Source organism: Corvus hawaiiensis, chromosome 15, assembly GCF_020740725.1.
Source record: "Corvus hawaiiensis isolate bCorHaw1 chromosome 15, bCorHaw1.pri.cur, whole genome shotgun sequence".
Taxonomy (NCBI): Eukaryota; Metazoa; Chordata; class Aves; order Passeriformes; family Corvidae; genus Corvus; species Corvus hawaiiensis.
The window spans coordinates 18,995,907-19,014,557 of record NC_063227.1 but is presented as its reverse complement, the minus strand read 5'-3'; the positions used below and the strand labels follow the sequence as shown (position 1 = coordinate 19,014,557).

General features: G+C 55.8%; 1 protein-coding gene across 4 annotated transcripts in view; it reads right to left on the bottom strand.

Moving 5' to 3' along the window:
- PCDH1 (protocadherin 1) overlaps positions 1-18,651 on the bottom strand; it is a 57,444-nt gene that overhangs the window by 11,615 nt on the left and 27,178 nt on the right. For all 4 annotated transcript variants that reach the window (XM_048319676.1, XM_048319674.1, XM_048319677.1 and 1 more), the window contains exon 4: positions 15,474-15,693. In XM_048319676.1, coding sequence (XP_048175633.1) covers positions 15,474-15,693 — 220 coding nt within the window. The remainder of the gene's footprint in view (positions 1-15,473; positions 15,694-18,651) is intronic.

Here is an 18,651-nt window from a genome sequence, read left to right as displayed (position 1 = left end):
GAGCTGCCAGTCCATGTTAACACGGGTTGGTGACACACAGTGGTCCTCTTACCCCGTGTCCCCAGGTCCCCAGCTCTCAGAGCGTCACTGGACACATCATGGTTCCAGAGGGGCTGTGCCCTGTGGGGCTGGGGACAGTCCCCCACTCCTGGCAGGGGGATGTCACAGCAGCAAACGCTTCTCCCAGGAGGAACCTGAGCACGTCATCCTGGAGCTTTGCCTTGTGCCTGAGCCTGTCAAAGGGCAGCTCTGATCCTCCCTGACCTGTCCCCTCTGCCCTGGGCTGGGGGGAGCACAGAGGGTCCCCTGCACCCTCATCCCACCCAGACCATGGGATTGCACCCCCATCCCTGGGGCTGGCCTGGGCACCCTCCTCCTGCTGCATCCCAGTGCTCATCCCGCACCTCCAAGGGTTAATCAGCCTCTCCAGAGCTTCTCAAAGCTAATTAGAAAGAGCCTGGGCCAGTGTGGTGGCAGACACGGCTGCACTTATCTCCCCACTTCCGGGGCTCTGCCCTTATCATTTAATTAAAGCTGCAGCCGTGCTTCCCTGGCTGGCAGCAGCTCATCACGGAGGGCACTGGAGCTTGAGGGATCCTCTGCCAGCTCGCCAGGAAGAGCAGGAGAAGGGAGAGAACAAGCCTCGGGAAGGACAAGCAGAGGAAGAAGAAGAAGATAAAGGAAGAGCCTCTTTGTACTGGTGGCTCTGGGAATGCAGCAAGGGACCCCAGTGTGCCACCCCTGTGCTGTGCGTGGGGGGACGTGGGGACAGCTCTGCTCCAGGTGGACCTGGGCGATGCCACAGCTTGGGAATGAGCCAAGAAAATGCCTTGGCTGGGAGGAACTTCGGGCTGGCTCCATCTCCCAGCACCCCCAAAGCAGCCCCAAAGGAGCTCCCCCACAGAATTCCAGGGTCACTGAGGTTGGAAAAGCCCTCCCAGCCCATCGAGTCCCAGCTGTGCCTGGTCCCCACCTTGTCCACAGCCCAGAGCACCGAGTGCCACCTCCAGCCCTTCCTTGGACACCTCCAGGGATGGGCACTCCAAACCTCCCTGGGCAGCCCCTGCCAAGGCCTGAGCACCCTTTCCATGGGGAAATTCCTGCTGCTGTCCACCCTGAGCCTGCCCTGGCCCAGCCTGAGGCCGTTCCCTCTCCTCCTGTCCCTGTTCCCTGCCAGCAGAGCCCGACCCCCCCGGCTGCCCCCTCCTGTCAGGGACTTGTGCAGAGCCACAAGGTCCCCCCGGAGCCTCCTTTGCTCCAGCCTGAGCCCCTTTCCCAGCTCCCTCAGCCGCTCCTGGGGCTCCAGCCCCTTCCCAGCTCCCTTCCCTGCCCTGGACACGCTCCAGCCCCTCACGGTCTCTCTGGCCATGAGGGCCCAGAACTGGACACAGCCCTTGAGGTCCCTCAGCAGGGCCAGCACAGGGGACGGGCACTGCCCCGGTCCTGCTGTCACACTGTTTGTGATCCAGGCCAGGTGCCCATGGCCTCCTTGCCCACCTGGGCACACCTGGGCTCCCAGTGAAGCACCCTCAGGTGCACCCTGACCTCAGAGCCCCAGAGCAGAGCCAGCCATGCTCAACCCTCCCAGAGGAAAAGGACAATTCCTGCCGTGCTGGGCCAAACATCCCAAAGAAAACTGGAGAGCACAGAGCACTGGGAAATGTCCAGGGGACATTTAAGCAACTGGATGGATGTAAATCAAGGAACAGGATGGATGCCCATGGAGCAACAGCAGCAAACTCCTGCTGGTCTCCAAAAGAGGACATGGATCACAGAATCGTGGAATCACAGACTGGTTTGGGTTGGAAGGAACCTTAAAGCTCTTCTTGTTCCCATGGGCAGGGACACCTCCCACTATCCCAGGCTGCTCCAAGCCCCGTCCCACCTGGCCTTGGACTCTTCCAGGGATGGAGCAGCTGGAGCAGCCACAGCTCCTCTGGGCACCCTCAGGGCTTCACCCCCCTCACAGAGAAGGATTTTTGCCTAATATCCAATCTAAACCTACTCTCTGCCAGTTGGAATCCATTCCCCTGATGGATAAACCCTGGGAATGCTGTTGTCTGAAGGCCACACACGGCAGTGTGGGCGCAGCTACCCCGGGATGTGTTCTGGAGTACACTCAGTGCACATTTTAGGACAAGCAGCCCCCGACCGCTGCTGGCAGCTCCCGTGCCAAATCCCACACCCCTCTCCCAGAGCGTGGTTAAGCTAATGGATCTTGAAAGGAAATTTTCATAATCACTTTGTTAGCAGGGCTGAGGCAGCACGGCTTGTTCTCCAAAACCAGCCGGAACAGCTCCGCTAAAACTTAGGAAAAATAGAAAAAAGAAATTAACCTGAGGGAAACCCAGCATGGCAAATTAACGCTGTGGTGCTGGAAAGCAGCTGAGGTGATAAGCGATCGGAAAGGAGCCTGCACAGCACAAAATGTCAGAGCCCGAGGCTGCGCAGTGCAGGGAATGATCCTCATTCCAGGCTCCAGGAGCTGCTCCGAAGGCACAGCCCGGCTGGAGCTGTGCGTGTGTGCCTGGCACGCTCCGAGCGCGAGGAACGGAGCCACGGGAGCAGCGCGGTGCCAGCACTGCGCTGGGAATGGGAGCACCAGCCTGGGGAGGAGCTGGGAAAGGGGCTCAGGCTGGAGCAAAGGAGGCTCAGGGGGGACCTTGTGGCTCTGCACAAGTCCGTGACAGGAGGAGGCAGCCGGGGGGGGGGTCAGGCTCTGCTCGCAGGGGACAAGGACAGGAGGAGTGGCCTCAAGTTGCACCAGCAGAGGTTCAAGTCGGACATCAGCAGGAAAATTTCTTCACTGCAGGATGGTCAAGCCCTGGCACAGCTGCCCAGGGCAGTGGTGGAGTCACCCTGGAGGGATTTCAAAGCCCTGTGGATGTGGCACCTGGGGACATGGCTTAGTGGTGGCCTGGGCAGTGCTGGGGGAATGGTTGGATTTGAAGATCTCAGAGGTTTTTTTCCAACCTTAATTCTGTGCAAAGGGTGGTCCTCTCCCACCGGCTGCTCACGTCCTAATCACATGAGCCAGTATGAACGGGCAATATTTGAATTATTTGTAATTAATTTTCAGTTCTCTCACCTCACCTACAGCCACGGGGAGCACTCCAAGGAGCACCAGTTCACGTGCACAGGGATTTGGGAATACCAGCCTGGCTTTGTGAGCCCTCTCCGTGTTTGCTCCTTGGTGGCTGCCTCTCATTGTTGCTGGGTATTAAAGCTCTTGTGTCAAGGAGAAAAGAAGTGGCGTTCGCATGTCTGCCTTTGAACAAAACCATTGTTCAGCTCCATCAACAATTTAATAATCCTTCCCTGGCAGGACAATGGATGGGGGGAAATTGTTGGTGCAGGGGGGCCGGGAGCCACAGAGCCAAGTGCTGTTCCCGGCCTTTGAAGTCACGGAGGTGTTTAAGTGACAAAAGAAATCGCAAGTTTATGAAAAGGGCTCCTCTCAACGAGGGGCTCTGCAAACAAAGGGAGCCGAGACCACTCGGAGGGAAGCAGAGCAGGCAGAAGGAAGAGCCCTTGGAAGAGAGTCAAGCCAAACCCCAAGGAAACTGGGAGAGGAAATGACAGTACGGATTTGCATGTGGACGCTTTGTTTCCTCGCCACGGATCTTTCCTGGGCTGCTTCCGAGGAAAGGGAGCACCCCTCACATCATTCCAACTCCTTTACAGCCTGTTCTGAGCTCGCCTGAGCTGTCCTGCAGACACCGAGGGAGAAGAGGCAGATCCCTGCCAGAATTTTTGGTGGCTGTCTGAAGGCTCAGGGGACAGGCGTTAAGTGCAGGGTGAGGCTCTTGGGCTGCGCTCAGGGGTGGTCTGTCCCCGATGGATGCTCACAGAGCCCTGGATCCCAAACCCAGCCCCAGGGAACCAAACCCACCTGAAATCCAACATGCAGCAGCCCTGGGAGCGTTAGAGCAGGGACACAGTCGGGAAACTTTGGGGGAATGATCCCACACCAAATGAGGCCGATTCTCTGCCGACTGCTCGGAGATCCCGAGCCCAAGCCCCTGAACTGCCCAGCCCCTTTCTCTGCAGTGCAGCCGTGCCACAAAGCAGCTGAAAACGCTCCTTATTGACGCCTCCAACGCCCACAGACTCCCAGGCTGAAAATCTGCAGTGGGAGCACCACGGGGAGAGGTTTTGTGGCTGGCACGTGGCAGGAGCAGCGCCGGTCACATCCTCCTGTGGTGCGGGCAAAAATCACCCCGAGAAATCAACCCTGGTGCTCGAATTGGACCATTTGCCCTCCTGCTGTGATCGCCCACCGAGCCCTGAAAGGATTTGCTGCCCTAATGGCCAGGACTGGGGAGAAATCCCCTTCTCCTGGAAAAGCAGGAGGGATCAGCACCACAGCAATCCGGCTGAAGGAGCGAACACGGGATATGGGGCGGTTTAGGAACGGGGTAGCCTGGTTATGGCTCATTTGGGAAAAAGCCCCGATCCTGATGAATATCACTGGGCCCTGAGTTTGTTATTAGGATGGCAGCAAGAAGCCCTTGCAGGAAAAGCAGGGAAAAGACGGATAATCGCTTCCGATAGGGAATATCAACCTCCAGCTACCCCTGGGTGCTGCAGTTTACAGGCTGCTGGAGGAGAGACGCAGTAAAGTTTGCACCACTCGAGGGAGGCCAGCCAGAGGCGGTCCTAAAGGCTGCCATGAATAAAACACACTTTAAAGAGCCAGCCAGGATTACAAAATCCTAAAATCCAGGCGGGACAAGCGGGATACATCATCCCTCCCCCCCCCCGGGTCAGAGGCAGGTTGGCAAAGGGGATTTGCCAGCTCTGCAACCCCCAGAGCACAGCACCAGGGAGCAGCAGGATGATCACAAGAAGATTTGGATTTCACGGTCCAACGGAGATGGATGAGAATTTCCGGAATTGGTCCAAGGGCATCATTTTTAGCGGTTATTTTTCCAAAGGGAGGAGATGGCAAGAGCAGGTCCGCTCCTCATGCGAGGGAAAATGCGTGAGCAGCATGGAGCAAAACAGCGCCTGTGCCCAGGTAGAGAGCTCCGAGGGATCCGCGATTGGAGAGGTCCAGGCCAGCAATTGACCCTTTGAAGGAAGCCGTTCATCATCATTAAAGAGCTCCACGTCCCGGGGGACCCGGAGGCAAAACAAGCCCGGCGCTGCTGTCCCGGTGCGGGGTAGCACGGGGAGAAAACAGGGCTCCGGGAATGACAAATGGAATGCGTGTGGGCGGCTGGGTTTACCTGCAGCCCGAGCACGGGAAGGGCTCGGGATCTGCTCCTCAGGGAAGCTGATAGGGGAACAATAGCCTGCAAGTGGCATTGTTTGCGGGAAAGGCGAGATATTTGCCTTTTCTCACTGATGTTGCTGCATCTCTGTGGGGGTCCCTTCCTGTGTGGCTAATAAGCAGCAAGACGCCAGACGTGGAATACAAAAATTCCTTTGGCTTTGATTCGTTTTCATTCTGGATAGAGTCGGCCTTACTTTTGTCAAGGTCCCTGTTGTCTGGGTAATTTCATCTAGAGATCCTCAAGGAGCAGAGATCTCCACATCACTCCGAGTTTAATATCTGGGTTTGAGCTGGCAGATATTCCAGCAATAATTTATACAGCTGAAGAAGGGGGAAAAAAAAAAAAAAAAGATTACTTCTGTCTAATTGGCATTACACTAATTACCAGCAAAATACATCAGGCAAATAGCACATCTCCTCACTCTCTGTCATTTTGCATTCCCTGCTCCATTTTCTCTTTCCTCGGCAGCAATAAAACAACACGACAGCCATTCCGACATCCTGAGAACGGATTGCATCCTGACCCCCTCCTCCTGTTCCTGCTGCCCCTTGTTTCCTCACGCCCAGGCAGGTTGTTCTAACCCAGACACACACGGCTGATGGAGAACTGCTGTTCCCAGGAACCTGTGCATTCCAGCACCCCGCTCTTCCCTGCTGGATCCCTTCCCCAGCCTCCCTCATGTTCCTTGTCCAGAGGGTTCATGGCCATCCGTGGAAGAACATTTTATATCTGAATAATCAGAACACAGACTCCGTGGACAGTCACAGGTTTCACCCATGGGCCACCGGAGCTGATTTATTCCCGATTCACAGCATCCCTGCCAGTTTACCCCAAATTACTGGAAAAGTGATGTTATTTTAGCCTGACAGCACCAGTCTCGTGCTGGAGTAAAGGTGCCAAGTGTAAATCCAAGCATGTCCAAGAGCTGCCACGAGCAGAGTCCTCATCCTCCAGCTCAGTCTGACGTGAGCTTGTTTTCTCCTGGACCAAAGCAGCTCCCTGACAGACAAGAGCCCTGGAACAGAGCACTTTGGAGGGATCCTTCCCTGCTCTTGTCACCCAAGCCCAGGACTGAGATCTGGCTGTTTGTTTTCAGGGATACAGCCCTGGAAGGAGCATCCAGGTAGGACTTGGTATCCATCAGCCCCTGAGAGGTTCTATGCTCCCACCAGTGAGGCTCAGCCTTCCTTTTCCACGAGGATTGAGGCTGAAATGCCTCACAGGGGTCATTTGGGAACCTTGCACCCCGTGCAGAGGCACAGCCCCCTCTCCATCCCACTGGGGACATCACACACAGACAATGTCCCTGCGTGTCTGTCCGGGGAAAACGGAGCCTTCCAGCCATGGACACATAAACTTCCCCCATTCCTGCTTGTTGGAAGCTTCTTGTCCTGCTCAGAGGTGCTGGAAAGGGAGCCCAGCTCCAGCCACACTGGCCAGGGAACAAGGACTGGGCACCATGTGGCCACTGTTGTGTCCCTGAGCGAAGCGTGCCCACCTCAGCTCCCGGGAAATGCGCCCTGGACGCTGAGCTCTCAGAAAGGAGAGGCAAACGCCGGGGCTGCCATGGTTTGATAACCTCTGAGGCACAGCAGCCCATCCCTGTTGAGGGCTCGCCACATCCATGACTAATGGGAGATTTATGGAGTGTCCTCTCAGCCGGGGAAGCGGAGCGCTGGTGTTCCAGCCACTTAACGGAGGGGACTTCAAATCACGATGGATGAGAGCCCGTGGGAAGGAGACAGGAAGAGAGATTCTTTAATGGTGAGAGCACAAAGGATCAAATCCCAGGGAAGAGCCAACAACTGAGACTGACATCTGACCTGTCTCAACAGCAGAGCTGCCATTGATTTCACTAGGGACAGGGATGAATCCCTTATCCTCTATCTCCTGCCAACAAAAGGGATTTTCCATGTGAGGGATCCACACCTGACCGATCCTTCAAACTCAGCCACCTGTGATTTTTATGAGAAAGAAACTGCAGCACAGAGTCCACGAGAAGCTCAAACAGGAGACTTTGTAAGCTCCTCTGGCGTTAGGTTTAAATCCCACGCTAATGCAGGTCCCTTGCACGGGCAGAGGCACTGCCAGGCGGGTTTATGGAGACATTCCGGAGCACTGGGAGGCAGATAAAGGGGGAATAACTGCGGTAGATCACACAGGAGCTGGAAATGGCACGTCAAATTACTTCAAAAGGAGCTTTCTAAGGAAGCAGGTCTTTGAAAACAACAAATAGTCTAGGGCTGCTGAGGGATCCTGCCTGTCTGTTGCTTTTACACTCGGTGGCTTTTTCTGGCTTAGACGTGTTCTAAAGCTGAATGCCAAGCACAGAATCCCTGCCTCCCGCAGAATCCCTGCAAGTTCAGCTCTTTGTGGAGCCACGGAGCAGGCAGGGTGGGAAAACTGCTCTGTCTGGAGAGCAAAAACGGCCAAAAAAAGTGACCCAGCAACACCTCAGCCTGGTCACTCCCCTGTGCAGCTGGCCATGGAGCTGTGCTGGGACAGCAGGATGGCACAAGGACAGGGATGAGCTGGCCAAGAGGGACAGGAGGGGACAGACCTATTCTGCTCCCAAACCACCCACAGTGTTGTGGCTCTTCGACAGAAATCATCCTTGCCATTCCCGGCTGTCCCCACCTGTCCAAAGGAGTGGCAGCAGCTCCCCAGTTCAGGTGAGTGTTTTAAAATGTGCTGGAAAACACCAAAAAAGAGCCTGAAGCAGCTTCACCCAACCCCTCACTCCGAGGAAACGTCCTCCTCGAGAGGAACATGGTCCAGGCAAAGAAGGGCCCCACCCTCCTGTTCCCATTGCAGATCTAATTCGGAAAACTCTTCCTGGAACTGGGTTTAACGAACTCGAGCTGAAGCCACGAATAGTTGGAGGCTGACGTAAACTATTTTTGGAAAATCGACTTTCTACCAAAGAAGGGATGTTAAGATTTGGCCCCGAGATAAGAATAGCTGTGCATGACCATTTGCATGGGCATTTGCATCGGAATTTGCAACCATTGCCAGGGAAAAAGAAAATGCCAAGTCCTGTGTGGGTTGGGTTCCCTGTTTTAATGTCACTGGGGTCGTGTTCTGCCAGGTGAGAACCTGTTCCCAGGCCTGCTGAGGTGGAATGTGGTGGAAAATGTTTCTGCCTTGCACTGGAGTTGTTCCATGACAGTTTGGCCTCCCTTGTTGGGGAGATGGTAAACCCTCCTTTCCCTGGGACAGCAGAAGTCGCCTTCCTTCGATGAGCTCATGTAGAGTTCCTAGCTAAAAACTTCTCAACTCCCATCTGTTTGGAGCTGATTCCCTTAAGGAAACTCTCAAAGCTTGCCATGGAGCTGACCGAGCCTAAGAGTGGTCCCAAAGAGCGGGGTGAGTTTGGGGTCAGCAGCTCCCAGCGGGTTCCCCAGGCCTGGGGTCTCTGCAGGATTGCCCGGAAAATGCGCACAGTGAGGGCAGGGTCACCTCCCTGAGCTGTGCACTCACCAAGCATGGGCACAGCAGCGTCCTGGGGAGGGCTTCCAGGCGGAAAGAGGAATAAAGATTAGGAGAAATGATGAAGTTTTCTCCATCCAGTAAATTCAGAGCGGGAGGAATGTGAAGGACACAACACAAGCGAGAGGACAGTCATGGATTTCCACCGGCTTGCCACCAGCAAGAGGGAATGGAGGAGATCCCAGCCCAGCCCAGGACGGCAAAGAACAGCGGAAAACTCCCAAAATCCAATCCTGAATGCAGCAGGCACACACAGAGCCATGGGGACCTAGATATTCCCCAAGAGAAGGCACTTTCCCACTGAAATATGGAGATTTTGTCTCTTGGGCGTTGACGCCGAGTGACTGCACTGCCCAGACCTTTCACAACCACACCACGTGGGCTCAGGGACAGGAATGGGGGAAAAAAAGCAACCGAAATCCAACAGGGAAATGTGGGTTCTTCAAATAACTGCTCTAAAGATATCCAGGATCCGCCAAGGATCTTTGGAGAACTCGAGGACAGCCTTATGTGTGCGCTACCACATAATCCTGCTGAGGCAAGAGAGGCAGATGAATTATTGCAGCTATTTCGGACAACGTCGGAAGCGAGGAGCAGCCTTCTTAGAAGGTCTTGAGAGGATTAAAGGCACTCTCAGGAGCTGGGAGCGATGTGCTCGTTCCTGGGGCAGGGGAACGGCTGTCTGCTGTTTACCCCGGGCTCCTGGGGACAATTAAGGAAGGTGACCTGGCTGGCATGGCAGGACAGCTGCTCTGCCCTGAGCAGCTCTGGCGTCAGAGTTTACCCAGAAAATATGGAAACGAAGGAAATAGGGCTGGAATTACAGCTCAGGCAGAAATGTTGAAACCGGGATGGGGCAATCCAGGGCCATTTGCAATCTGCTGGATGTTTTCTCTCCTGATAAGAATCTTTTCCCAGCGGTGATTAAGCAAATCAGGAGCCAGCTTTGGGGGTGAACCAACATTAAGTGTGGAAAGGAGAGAAGCTCCGGATTTCTTCTGGAGAAATGCAGGTCCTGAAGATCACTGAGGGGCCCAGAGAGAATTTCTGGAGGCAGATGAGGAGAAGGAGATGGTCACAAAGAATGTGGACACCCTAAACCCAGGCAGGACTGGGAACTGCTGCTCAGGACAAAAGGAATTCCAGCCCTGGAGTGTTAAAAAGGGCTGAAGATCAGTTAGAAAAACCCCAAACCCACAATGTCTCAGCTAGAGAGGAGTCCAAGCAGCAACCAGGGCCAAGCTCAGCTGGGCAGATGCGTGACCTGCTGGATCCCAGTCTGCAAGGACCGGGAGCTAGCTGGAATCCCACATCCCACACCCCAGACAAAGGCATTCCTCAGCCTCTGCAACAAAGCAGAAGTGCTGCAGGGTAGATTTGCAAAAATAAAAACCAACCCAACTCCACAGACTGCGAATGTGCCTGGAACTCTTTCTGCAAGACAAAAGGGACATTTAGAGATAATGTAGGAAAAAGAGAATAGGTTTTAAGATCTAGAGGAGCCTCTGTGCCAGGGAAGGAGACAGAATGTAATTTTTTTGTCCCATCTGTTGGCTGCGAGGAATTGAACAACAATCGCAGTGAGAACCTTAAAAAGCAGCTCATGACTGGCACTAAAGCAGAGGCAGGAGGCAGTGACTGCCCAGGGCTGCAAATCCATCCTCGTGGTGAGCAGGAAAAAGGGATGGTTGGCTCGGGAATCCTCTGAGCCATCCAACCTTCTCAAGGTGCTCAGAGCTGGGGGAGCTCAGCGTTGAGAAAATTCCAGGGAGAGCTCAGAGCCCCTTGCAGGTCCTAAAGGGGCTCCAGGAGAGCTGGAGAGGGACTGGGGACAAGGCATGGAGGGACAGGACACAGGGAATGGCTTCCCAGTGCCAGAGGGCAGGGCTGGATGGGATATTGGGAAGGAATTGTTCCTGGCACAGGGTGCCCAGAGCAGCTGTGGCTGCCCCTGGATCCCTGGCAGTGCCCAAGGCCAGGCTGGAGCAGCCTGGGATGGTGAAAGGTGTCCCTGGCCGTGGCAGGGGTGGCACTGGATGGGTTTTAAGGTCCTTTCCAAGCCACACCATTCCATGATCCCACAGCACTGCAGGGTGCACGCACAGCCAGGTGCAGCCGTGTTTCCATGCCACGGTCACGCTGCGAACACAAACACTCCCAGCCACATCATCCCTGCACCTGGAGCTGCTGTGCACGTCACCAAATGCTGCTGGGGGGCTCTGGGCCATCACCTGGACACATCCACCCCACCAAAAGCTTGTGGGCAAATTGGAGACCATGCAGAGAGGAAAATGAGCGGAAGGAGCGGAAGGCTCGAACTATAATCAGAAATGGAGGAAAGAGGAGGAGGGAAACTTCTCCCCAGACTGCCTCTGCAAGGGTTGCCAAAAAGCACCACACACATCCAAGATGTGCCAGATGTTGCTGCTGCCCAGGAAGGAGGCTGCAGGTCTGTGGTGGTGGCAGGAGCAGATGGCAATGGCTGGGAGGAGCACTTGGAAGGGTGGGAGGAGAGGAAGAGAGACCCAGCTGCCAAAATCTCTTGCCTTGGCTCTGCTCACAGGGAGGGACTTGACTCAGTTTTCTTTCAAAGAGATCTTTAAATGTTGAGTTGCCTGAATGGGATCTCCGAGTACGCACCAGGAGAGGCAATTCTGGTGTTGTGGGACTCCGTGGGAAGAGAAGGGAGGAGCTGAAGCAGGATTTAAGTGTAGACTGGTGAAACTAGGGGGCAGAGAGGACCTGCCACTGGCATGGCTCCCCTGGGGTCTCGCACTCTGTGCTAACAAAGTGGGAAATCCCCAAAGGAAAGCTCCCAGCAGAAATCACGGGCTGGGATTTCATGGCCGTGTCGCACACGGGTAAGACAAGCTGCTCCTTTCAGCTTTGCAATGCGTGCCTCTAAATCTTCCCTGAAACCAAGGAAAACCTGTGCTGGCGGGGTTTTATTGAGCAGCATCTCCATCCATCCGCTCCAGCTGTGCCGAGGTGTTGGGAGGGGCTGGGACAGCACCGGGAAAGGCTGGGCTTGGCAAAACCAGGCAGGAGGGCTTGAAACCAGCTCTGCCACAAAGTCCCAAAGCTGAGCTCTGCTCCCACCTTGGACGTCAGCGGCAGCCTGGGCTGCGGCATCTGGGAGCAGCCGGATTCCTGCCTCGTGCCTCTGGAACACCAGGATACTGAAAACGGCAGAGGGAGGAGCTGCCAGCTCATCCAGGGTCACCTAGAGCGAGCAGCCACCTCCGAAAAGTGCAAATTGCAATTTCCTATTTCATTCCCCACCTATGGCAGAGTTTCTTCGCTGGAACTGTGAGGATAAACTCGTGAACATCTGGGAAATGCGGACCCTACGGCACGGAGAGCGTCGGGAAAGCTCATGAGGTGGTTGTTAATTCCATACTCCGAGCAGGCTTGTAACTGCATGCATTAAAAATGGCATGGGGTCCCCACTTTAAATAACAGCCATAAAACAGATTTTGGGGGTGGAAAAACACGAATCAGAAATGCCTCATCCAATAAATCACAATTTCGGAAACGTTCGCACCGCACAGGGACAGAGGGAAAACAGACTCCATGTAACAGATCCTAAATTGCTCATATTTGCTCCTGAAATCCTGCTCAATTCCCTCCACGGCCGATGGAGAGCGGCTGGCACTGTCCCCACCCAAGCCCCGCGTGTGTTATGGCAGGGCAGAGCCTCCACGGAGCACCAGCACTGCCAGGCTCCTTCGAACCCAAGGAAATCTGGGATCTGGGGGGGAACAGATGTCTTTGGGGAAAGCAGCGGGTGGCCAAGCGGGAGACTGAGCTCTGCTCCCAGCTCAGCGTGCCCCACCGAGGTGGGGAGCAGCCCCGGGAAATGTTGGGGAGGAAACAGCGGGCAGCGAGGGGAAATAGCAGCGATGCCAAACGCCTGGGATGACTGAGGAGCTGCCACGGCAGCGCTGAGCTCCTGGAGGAGTCTTCACCAGAACCGGCGTAATTCCTCCTGCAAAGGGCCTGGCTCAGCCCCTGCAATACAGCATTTTCCTGCAGTCTGCACAGCAGAAAGGGTCCAAAAAAGGAGGACACTGAGATGTGTGTTAATCAAGTGAAGAACCATCTACAAAGAAAAGGCATGGATCTGTCTTCTAGTTGAAAAGCTATAAATAGCCTTGCATACTTGCTTATCAGATTGGTTCGGCTGCAGGGATAATCTCCTGGAGAAAGCAATGGAAGCCCTGTTATGTTGGATATTTATAACCAGATGAAAGCCGAGAAAATGCACAGTCGTGTCAGCCTTGCGCTCGTGCCGCGGGATGGGGGTGCGGGATCCAGCGCGTCTCTGCGGTTTAACAGAAGGTCAAGAACGGCTTAGTCTGCCCAGCTTCCCAAAAACTCAAGATCTGATTGCTTTGAGGGGCTGGTGCTGCTGATGAAGCCAAGGCAAGGACATGGTGGGACAGTTCCCAAAAGGTCATGGTGATCCCGCATCATTCCTTCTCTGTAGGAAGCAAGACATGACCCTTCTCTGGACAAACGAGGTGTGGTTGGAAGCAGAGAGGGCAGGGGACGGAGCAAACACAACACTCCCAGCGCCTCCTAATCCCCAAATCACCTGTCCCAGTGCCAGGGTCCCCTCACAGTCTGCTTAGAGGATCAACACCCTGACCCCAGCTCCTCAGGTCTCCTGAAGTGCCATGCCAGATTATCTGCGGAGCCCCAGGACCAGCTCGGGATAATGCTGGTGGATTCCCCAGAGCCTTGGCCTGCCACGGCCTCTGCACCCAGTGCAGGTCAGGACAGCTGCTGGAGCCTGATTCCCAAGCCCTGCCACGGGAAGGGAGCCAATCCTGGGGGATGGAGAGCAGAGCAGGGTTGTGGTTGTTCCCTGGGAGCCCCTGCGGTGCCCGTACCACACATGGAGCTGGCGGTGGATGGGTGTGGGGTGATTCCCGTCCTCCTGGGAGGTGGACACACAGAGAGCACCTTGTGCCAAGAAGGGAGCTGGGTTTTAGGGCAGGTTTGTGATGCTGTGGGCAGGGAGCTGCTCCCAGGGGCTTCAGGCAGTGAGCCTTGGCCTTCCTCAGCTCTGCTCATCCCCATTGGGCACACAACGAACATCCCAAGGAACATCCCAGGACAGCCCTCTCTGCCCTCCACCTTCCAGGTGCTCCTCTCTCTACTTTTAGCCCTTCTCCTCCCTCATCATCTGCAAGTTTCCTGTCACATTCCAGGTCTCAACCTTCCCTCTTCCATGTCCATCATCACCACTGCCTCACCTTCAGCTCATCCACATGGCATCTCCTTGCTCACCACCCTTCTTCCAGGTACTCAAGGACACTTGGGAAGCCCAGCACTGTCACCCTGTGCCAGGGCTCCAGGAATTGCTCCAAACTGCTCTTCCCAGGCAACTGACTGACACTTTTGGGAAGAAAGTGATCTGCACAACATTCCTAGACAGGGCAGTGCCTCATTGCAAGAGCAACAGAAGGATTTGGGAACCCCACTGTGCCTTGCTCCAATGGTTGTAACACAGAGAACTCCAGTGTTACTCCAGGAATAACCTGGGAATCGGGAAGAGACATTCCACTAGACCTGTCCATTTCCATAACACAGGGACCCAGCAGGTTTGCAGCTCCCCAAAAACCAGCTGAACACACGCTCAGCCACCTTCCCACCACACACACACCTGCCCCAAAATCAAGGATGCTCCCAGAAACAGGAGGAGACTTCAGGAGAACCCTCTGCCACCTCCTCCTCTTCCCTGCCAGAGGTTTCTTTGACCCTGCCACCTCCACAGCCACCTCCCCTGGGGACACGAGCACAGAAGGCAGCAGGTACGGGAGACAAGATGTTATGTGCACAGCCAGAGCCAAATCCAAGGAAGCGACGGGAGCTGGCCAGAGCAGACAGCTGGGGGGGTGGGCTGCAGCCAGGCGGGGCAGCACAGGGGCAGCACGAGCAGCACGGCCGCGGTGAAGCCGCGCCGGGGCAGGGGGGAAGCGGCTCTCCCGCGGTGACAGCGCAGACACCTCCAGGGGTTCTCAGGGAAAGCTGGACCCCACCGGGAGGTGACCCGAGGGGCACGGTGACAGCAGGACACGTCACTCTGGGGTTTGCCACCACCACCACCACGCTTGCTGAGCCTCCACTGCACAGATCTCCTCAGCCCAGCCTGTGCCACTAAAACTGCTCTGCCCTCTGCCCTCTGCCCCCTGGAACTCCTGCAGCTGCGACCCCAAACACACGTGGGGAGCTCCAGCACGCCCCAAACCCCCTGTGGTGGGGACAGGCACCCACGGGACCCCTGACTGTGGACACGAGCTCCCCACAGGCTGGGATACAGCCGCTCTGCTCAGCCCTGTGCTGCCATCTCAGACCACCCTGTTGGGGCCCCTCTCTGCGTCGTTCCAAGCCCCACCTGTCCCCTGCCACACCCACCTGTCCCCTGCCACACCCACCTGTCTCCCTGACTCTTCCCATCCCACAGCTCGCCCAGACCTCCCCTCCCTCACCCACCTCTCCCCTCCCCACCACGTCCTTGCTGCTCTCTTGCTTTGAGCCTCACCTCTTCTCCATCCTCCCATCCCCACCAAGCCGAGCGTGGCCAGCCTGTCCCAGCCGAGCTCCATGTCACCCACACCGGGGACATAGATCATGGAGGACCAGGAGCCTCGGGTGCAGGTCCCAGGGGAGGGGACAGGCACGGGGGTGGGCACGTACCGTTCTCAGGGTGCTCCATCTCCCCGATGCTGCCATCGGGCGTGGTGCGCTCGTAGTGGTCCTCGGGCAGGGCCAGGGGCCCAATGCGGGGCCCCGACGAAGATTTGCTGCTGGGGGTCTCAGATTCCTCCAGCCCGCTGTCGTAGTAGCTGTGCTGGGAGGGGTCCTGCAGGTCCTGAGCCTGGCTGGCTGCAGAGAACGTCACTCGGCGATGAGGTAACTGCAGGCAAGAGAGAAGCTGTTGCATCACCCACCGAGCAGATGCAGGCAAAGGGTGGGGTCATCCAACCTGAGCCCATCATCAGCCCCTAGAGCCATCCTGACACACTCAGCACCAGGCTCCATCCCAGCCAAGAGCCCCCCATCACATGCAGGGAGCACACCTTGTGTGGTCCCTGGGCTCCCCCAACCCATCACTCCCTCCATGGCTCTGTCCCAGCCTCTTCTGTCACCCAGATGTCCCCTCCCATGGCAGGACGGCTCTGGAAAGGTCCCTCATTGGCACAGCCTCCTGAATCATTGTCCCCACCCTTCACTGGGTGTCCCCATCCTGCGGGTCCCCCACCCAACCCCAAAGCCCTGCGCGGCCAAGGCCACCCCAAAGCCTCTCTGATGGCATCACTGCCCAGCACGGAGCCACGGCGACATCCTCCCTGCCCTGCCAGCCCCTGGCCTGACCCCAGCTCCCATCCTCAGCATTCTCCACCCAGGGTCACCACCATCGCTGCTTTCGTGTGTGCTCCTTCAGCATTTCAAAGACCCCACTTCACACTTTCCCTCCCCAGCTCTGCTCACGCTCGGGGAGGAGCTCCCTGCCAAGAGCCATTAAGCCACATCATTATCCCGCTCCAAATCCTTCCACCAAATCCTTCTTTGGCGTGATTAACAAGGAGTGGAGAGGGTAGCACGAGTTCAAGGGGCAAGAGCACGGAATGAAACACAAACACTGAGAGCAAGAAAAAGCCACCACGGTATTTCTCCACCATAAACGCGGGAAGAAGCCCAAGACGGGAATTATTTGACAGGGATCTGAAGGTGACGAGGAGAGAGAGGAGCCAACACATCGTTTAGGCTGAATACCTTTTTTTGTGCTGGTGTCTTTACTACAAATCAGTGGCAATCAGGCGTCCCACACACAGCGAGCACCGGCCAGGAAGGGGAAGGAATTGAGACGAACAGAGGGAAGGAACACAGAGGGAGCATTTAGATGAGCTGCTTTAAGGTTGGTTGGACCTGATTAAATTCACCACAGATGCTTAGAGACCTGATTTAAGTAACTTCCGAGCTGTTAGGGCTGGGTTGGTTTTTTTTTTTTCCCCCTTTTCCCAAGACTTTTCTTTTTGGTTTTTTCCTGAAGAATTTGTAGAGAATCAGGGAGCTTCCAGAAGACTGGGAGCGAGCTAAAATAGCGCCTGTCTTTAATGACGAGAAAAAAGAAGAGCTGGAGAATTATAAAACAGTTAGCTTAATTTCAGTTCCTGGAAAAATACTGAAGCAGATAAAAGAACTCTTTGTAAGTACCTACAAGATAACAAGGAAATGAGTAACAGCCACTGTAGGTTTGTCACAAACAAACATGTCAAGCCATTGAACTCCTTCCTTTGAAAAGACAGCAGGCCTTGTGGAAGGAGGAGGAGCAGTCAGTGCTCTAGCTCGACTTGAGGAAGTTTTTCTTGACACTGTTTTAGCTGATTTTTCTCATAAGTAATGCAAGCAAACAGCGGAGGTGCAGCATGGCACATTCCTGCCTGGGTAACGTAGTGCAGGGTGGGTGCAAATCATTTGGGAAGTGTTATTCCCAAAGGAATTACTGCAAAGAGCCCTTTCAGCTGGGATCATGGATCAAATTAAATCTCCGGGTGGTGTCCTGAGCCCATTGCTGGGCGCTGTTTTCATGAACTGCTGCCGTGACAGATGTGGGATGGACCTGTCACATCTGCACCCTCACAAGGAATAATTGCAGCTGGCTGAGGATCCCTGCACATCGCGGGCTGGGGATCCACCCACGGTGCCAACCTCCCACCCAAAAATGCAGCAGTGTCGGGGTGTGACAGCTCTGCTGGGCGTCAGGAGGCTGAGCTGGGCACCACTTTGGAGGAGATGTGCCCCACTTCAGCAGAGAACAGAGAAACAGTTGTTAGAAACCATGAGAAAATTTTTTTTAAAAAGAGAGAAATTGGTTCAGGGAAGAGAAGGTTGAGGGTGGCAAAGGCTGGAAAGGAGAAGTCTGTGCTTGGGACCACTGGCAGATAAGAAGGGGTGCCCTCCACCTGCAGCAGGGAAGACCAGGTTGATCACTATGGTAAAAACAACCCAGTGGTAGGTTTGGCCAAGGTTTGGCCAAGTGCAGTCACAGGATCATGGAATGGGCTGGGTTGGAAGGGCCTTAAAGCTCATCTCATGGGCAGGGACCTCCCACTATCCCAGGTGGCTCCAAGCCGTGTCCAGCCTGGCCTGGGACACTGCCAGGATGGGGCACAGGCACCCTGTGCCCATGGGGTGCCAGAGCAGAGGGTGCAATCCCTGTCATTAAGGCCTAGGCGAGCCCCTCTCGGGAGGGTTCTGGAGGAGCTGAGGACAAGGCAGCACTGCCCAGGTGCCGATGACCCTCCGGAGTGCCCTCTTAGCCCACGGGGAGTGTGTAAAGCCTGGCACTGCCCTCCCCCAGCCTCCCCTTGCACCCTGCCTGCCCGGCTGACACCAATTCCCTGCCTGGCCATGGCTCATCCCGAGCTCCGGGCTCCTGCTTTCCTTCCGTGCTCGTCCCAGCCCAGCCAGACGAGCCGGGCTCCGTAACACAAACAAACAACCTCCCAGAGCCCGCCTGTGACAGCCACGATGCCTCTCCCGGGGGCTCCATCAAACAGCAGCGCTTTCACCTGAAAAACACCTCCTTTAAATGTCACCTCGTGCCAGGCAGCCCTCGAAAGGGCTCCTCTCACTGCAGGGCTCCCAAGCCCTGTCCCCTGCAGCCCCACAGGGCAGTGTGGCACTGGCACAGGGAGCGTCCCCCTCCCGCTGTGCCCAGCCCCACCAGCGGGTGCTCTCCACCTGCTCTGGAGTCATGGAAAGGCACGGAATCAATTTGCCTGACCCTGGCTCGCAGAAGCTGGGTTTGGTGTGACCTTTCTGTGGGAGGTTAAAGAGCCTTTGAGCCGGCAGCGGCCTCTGCACAAGG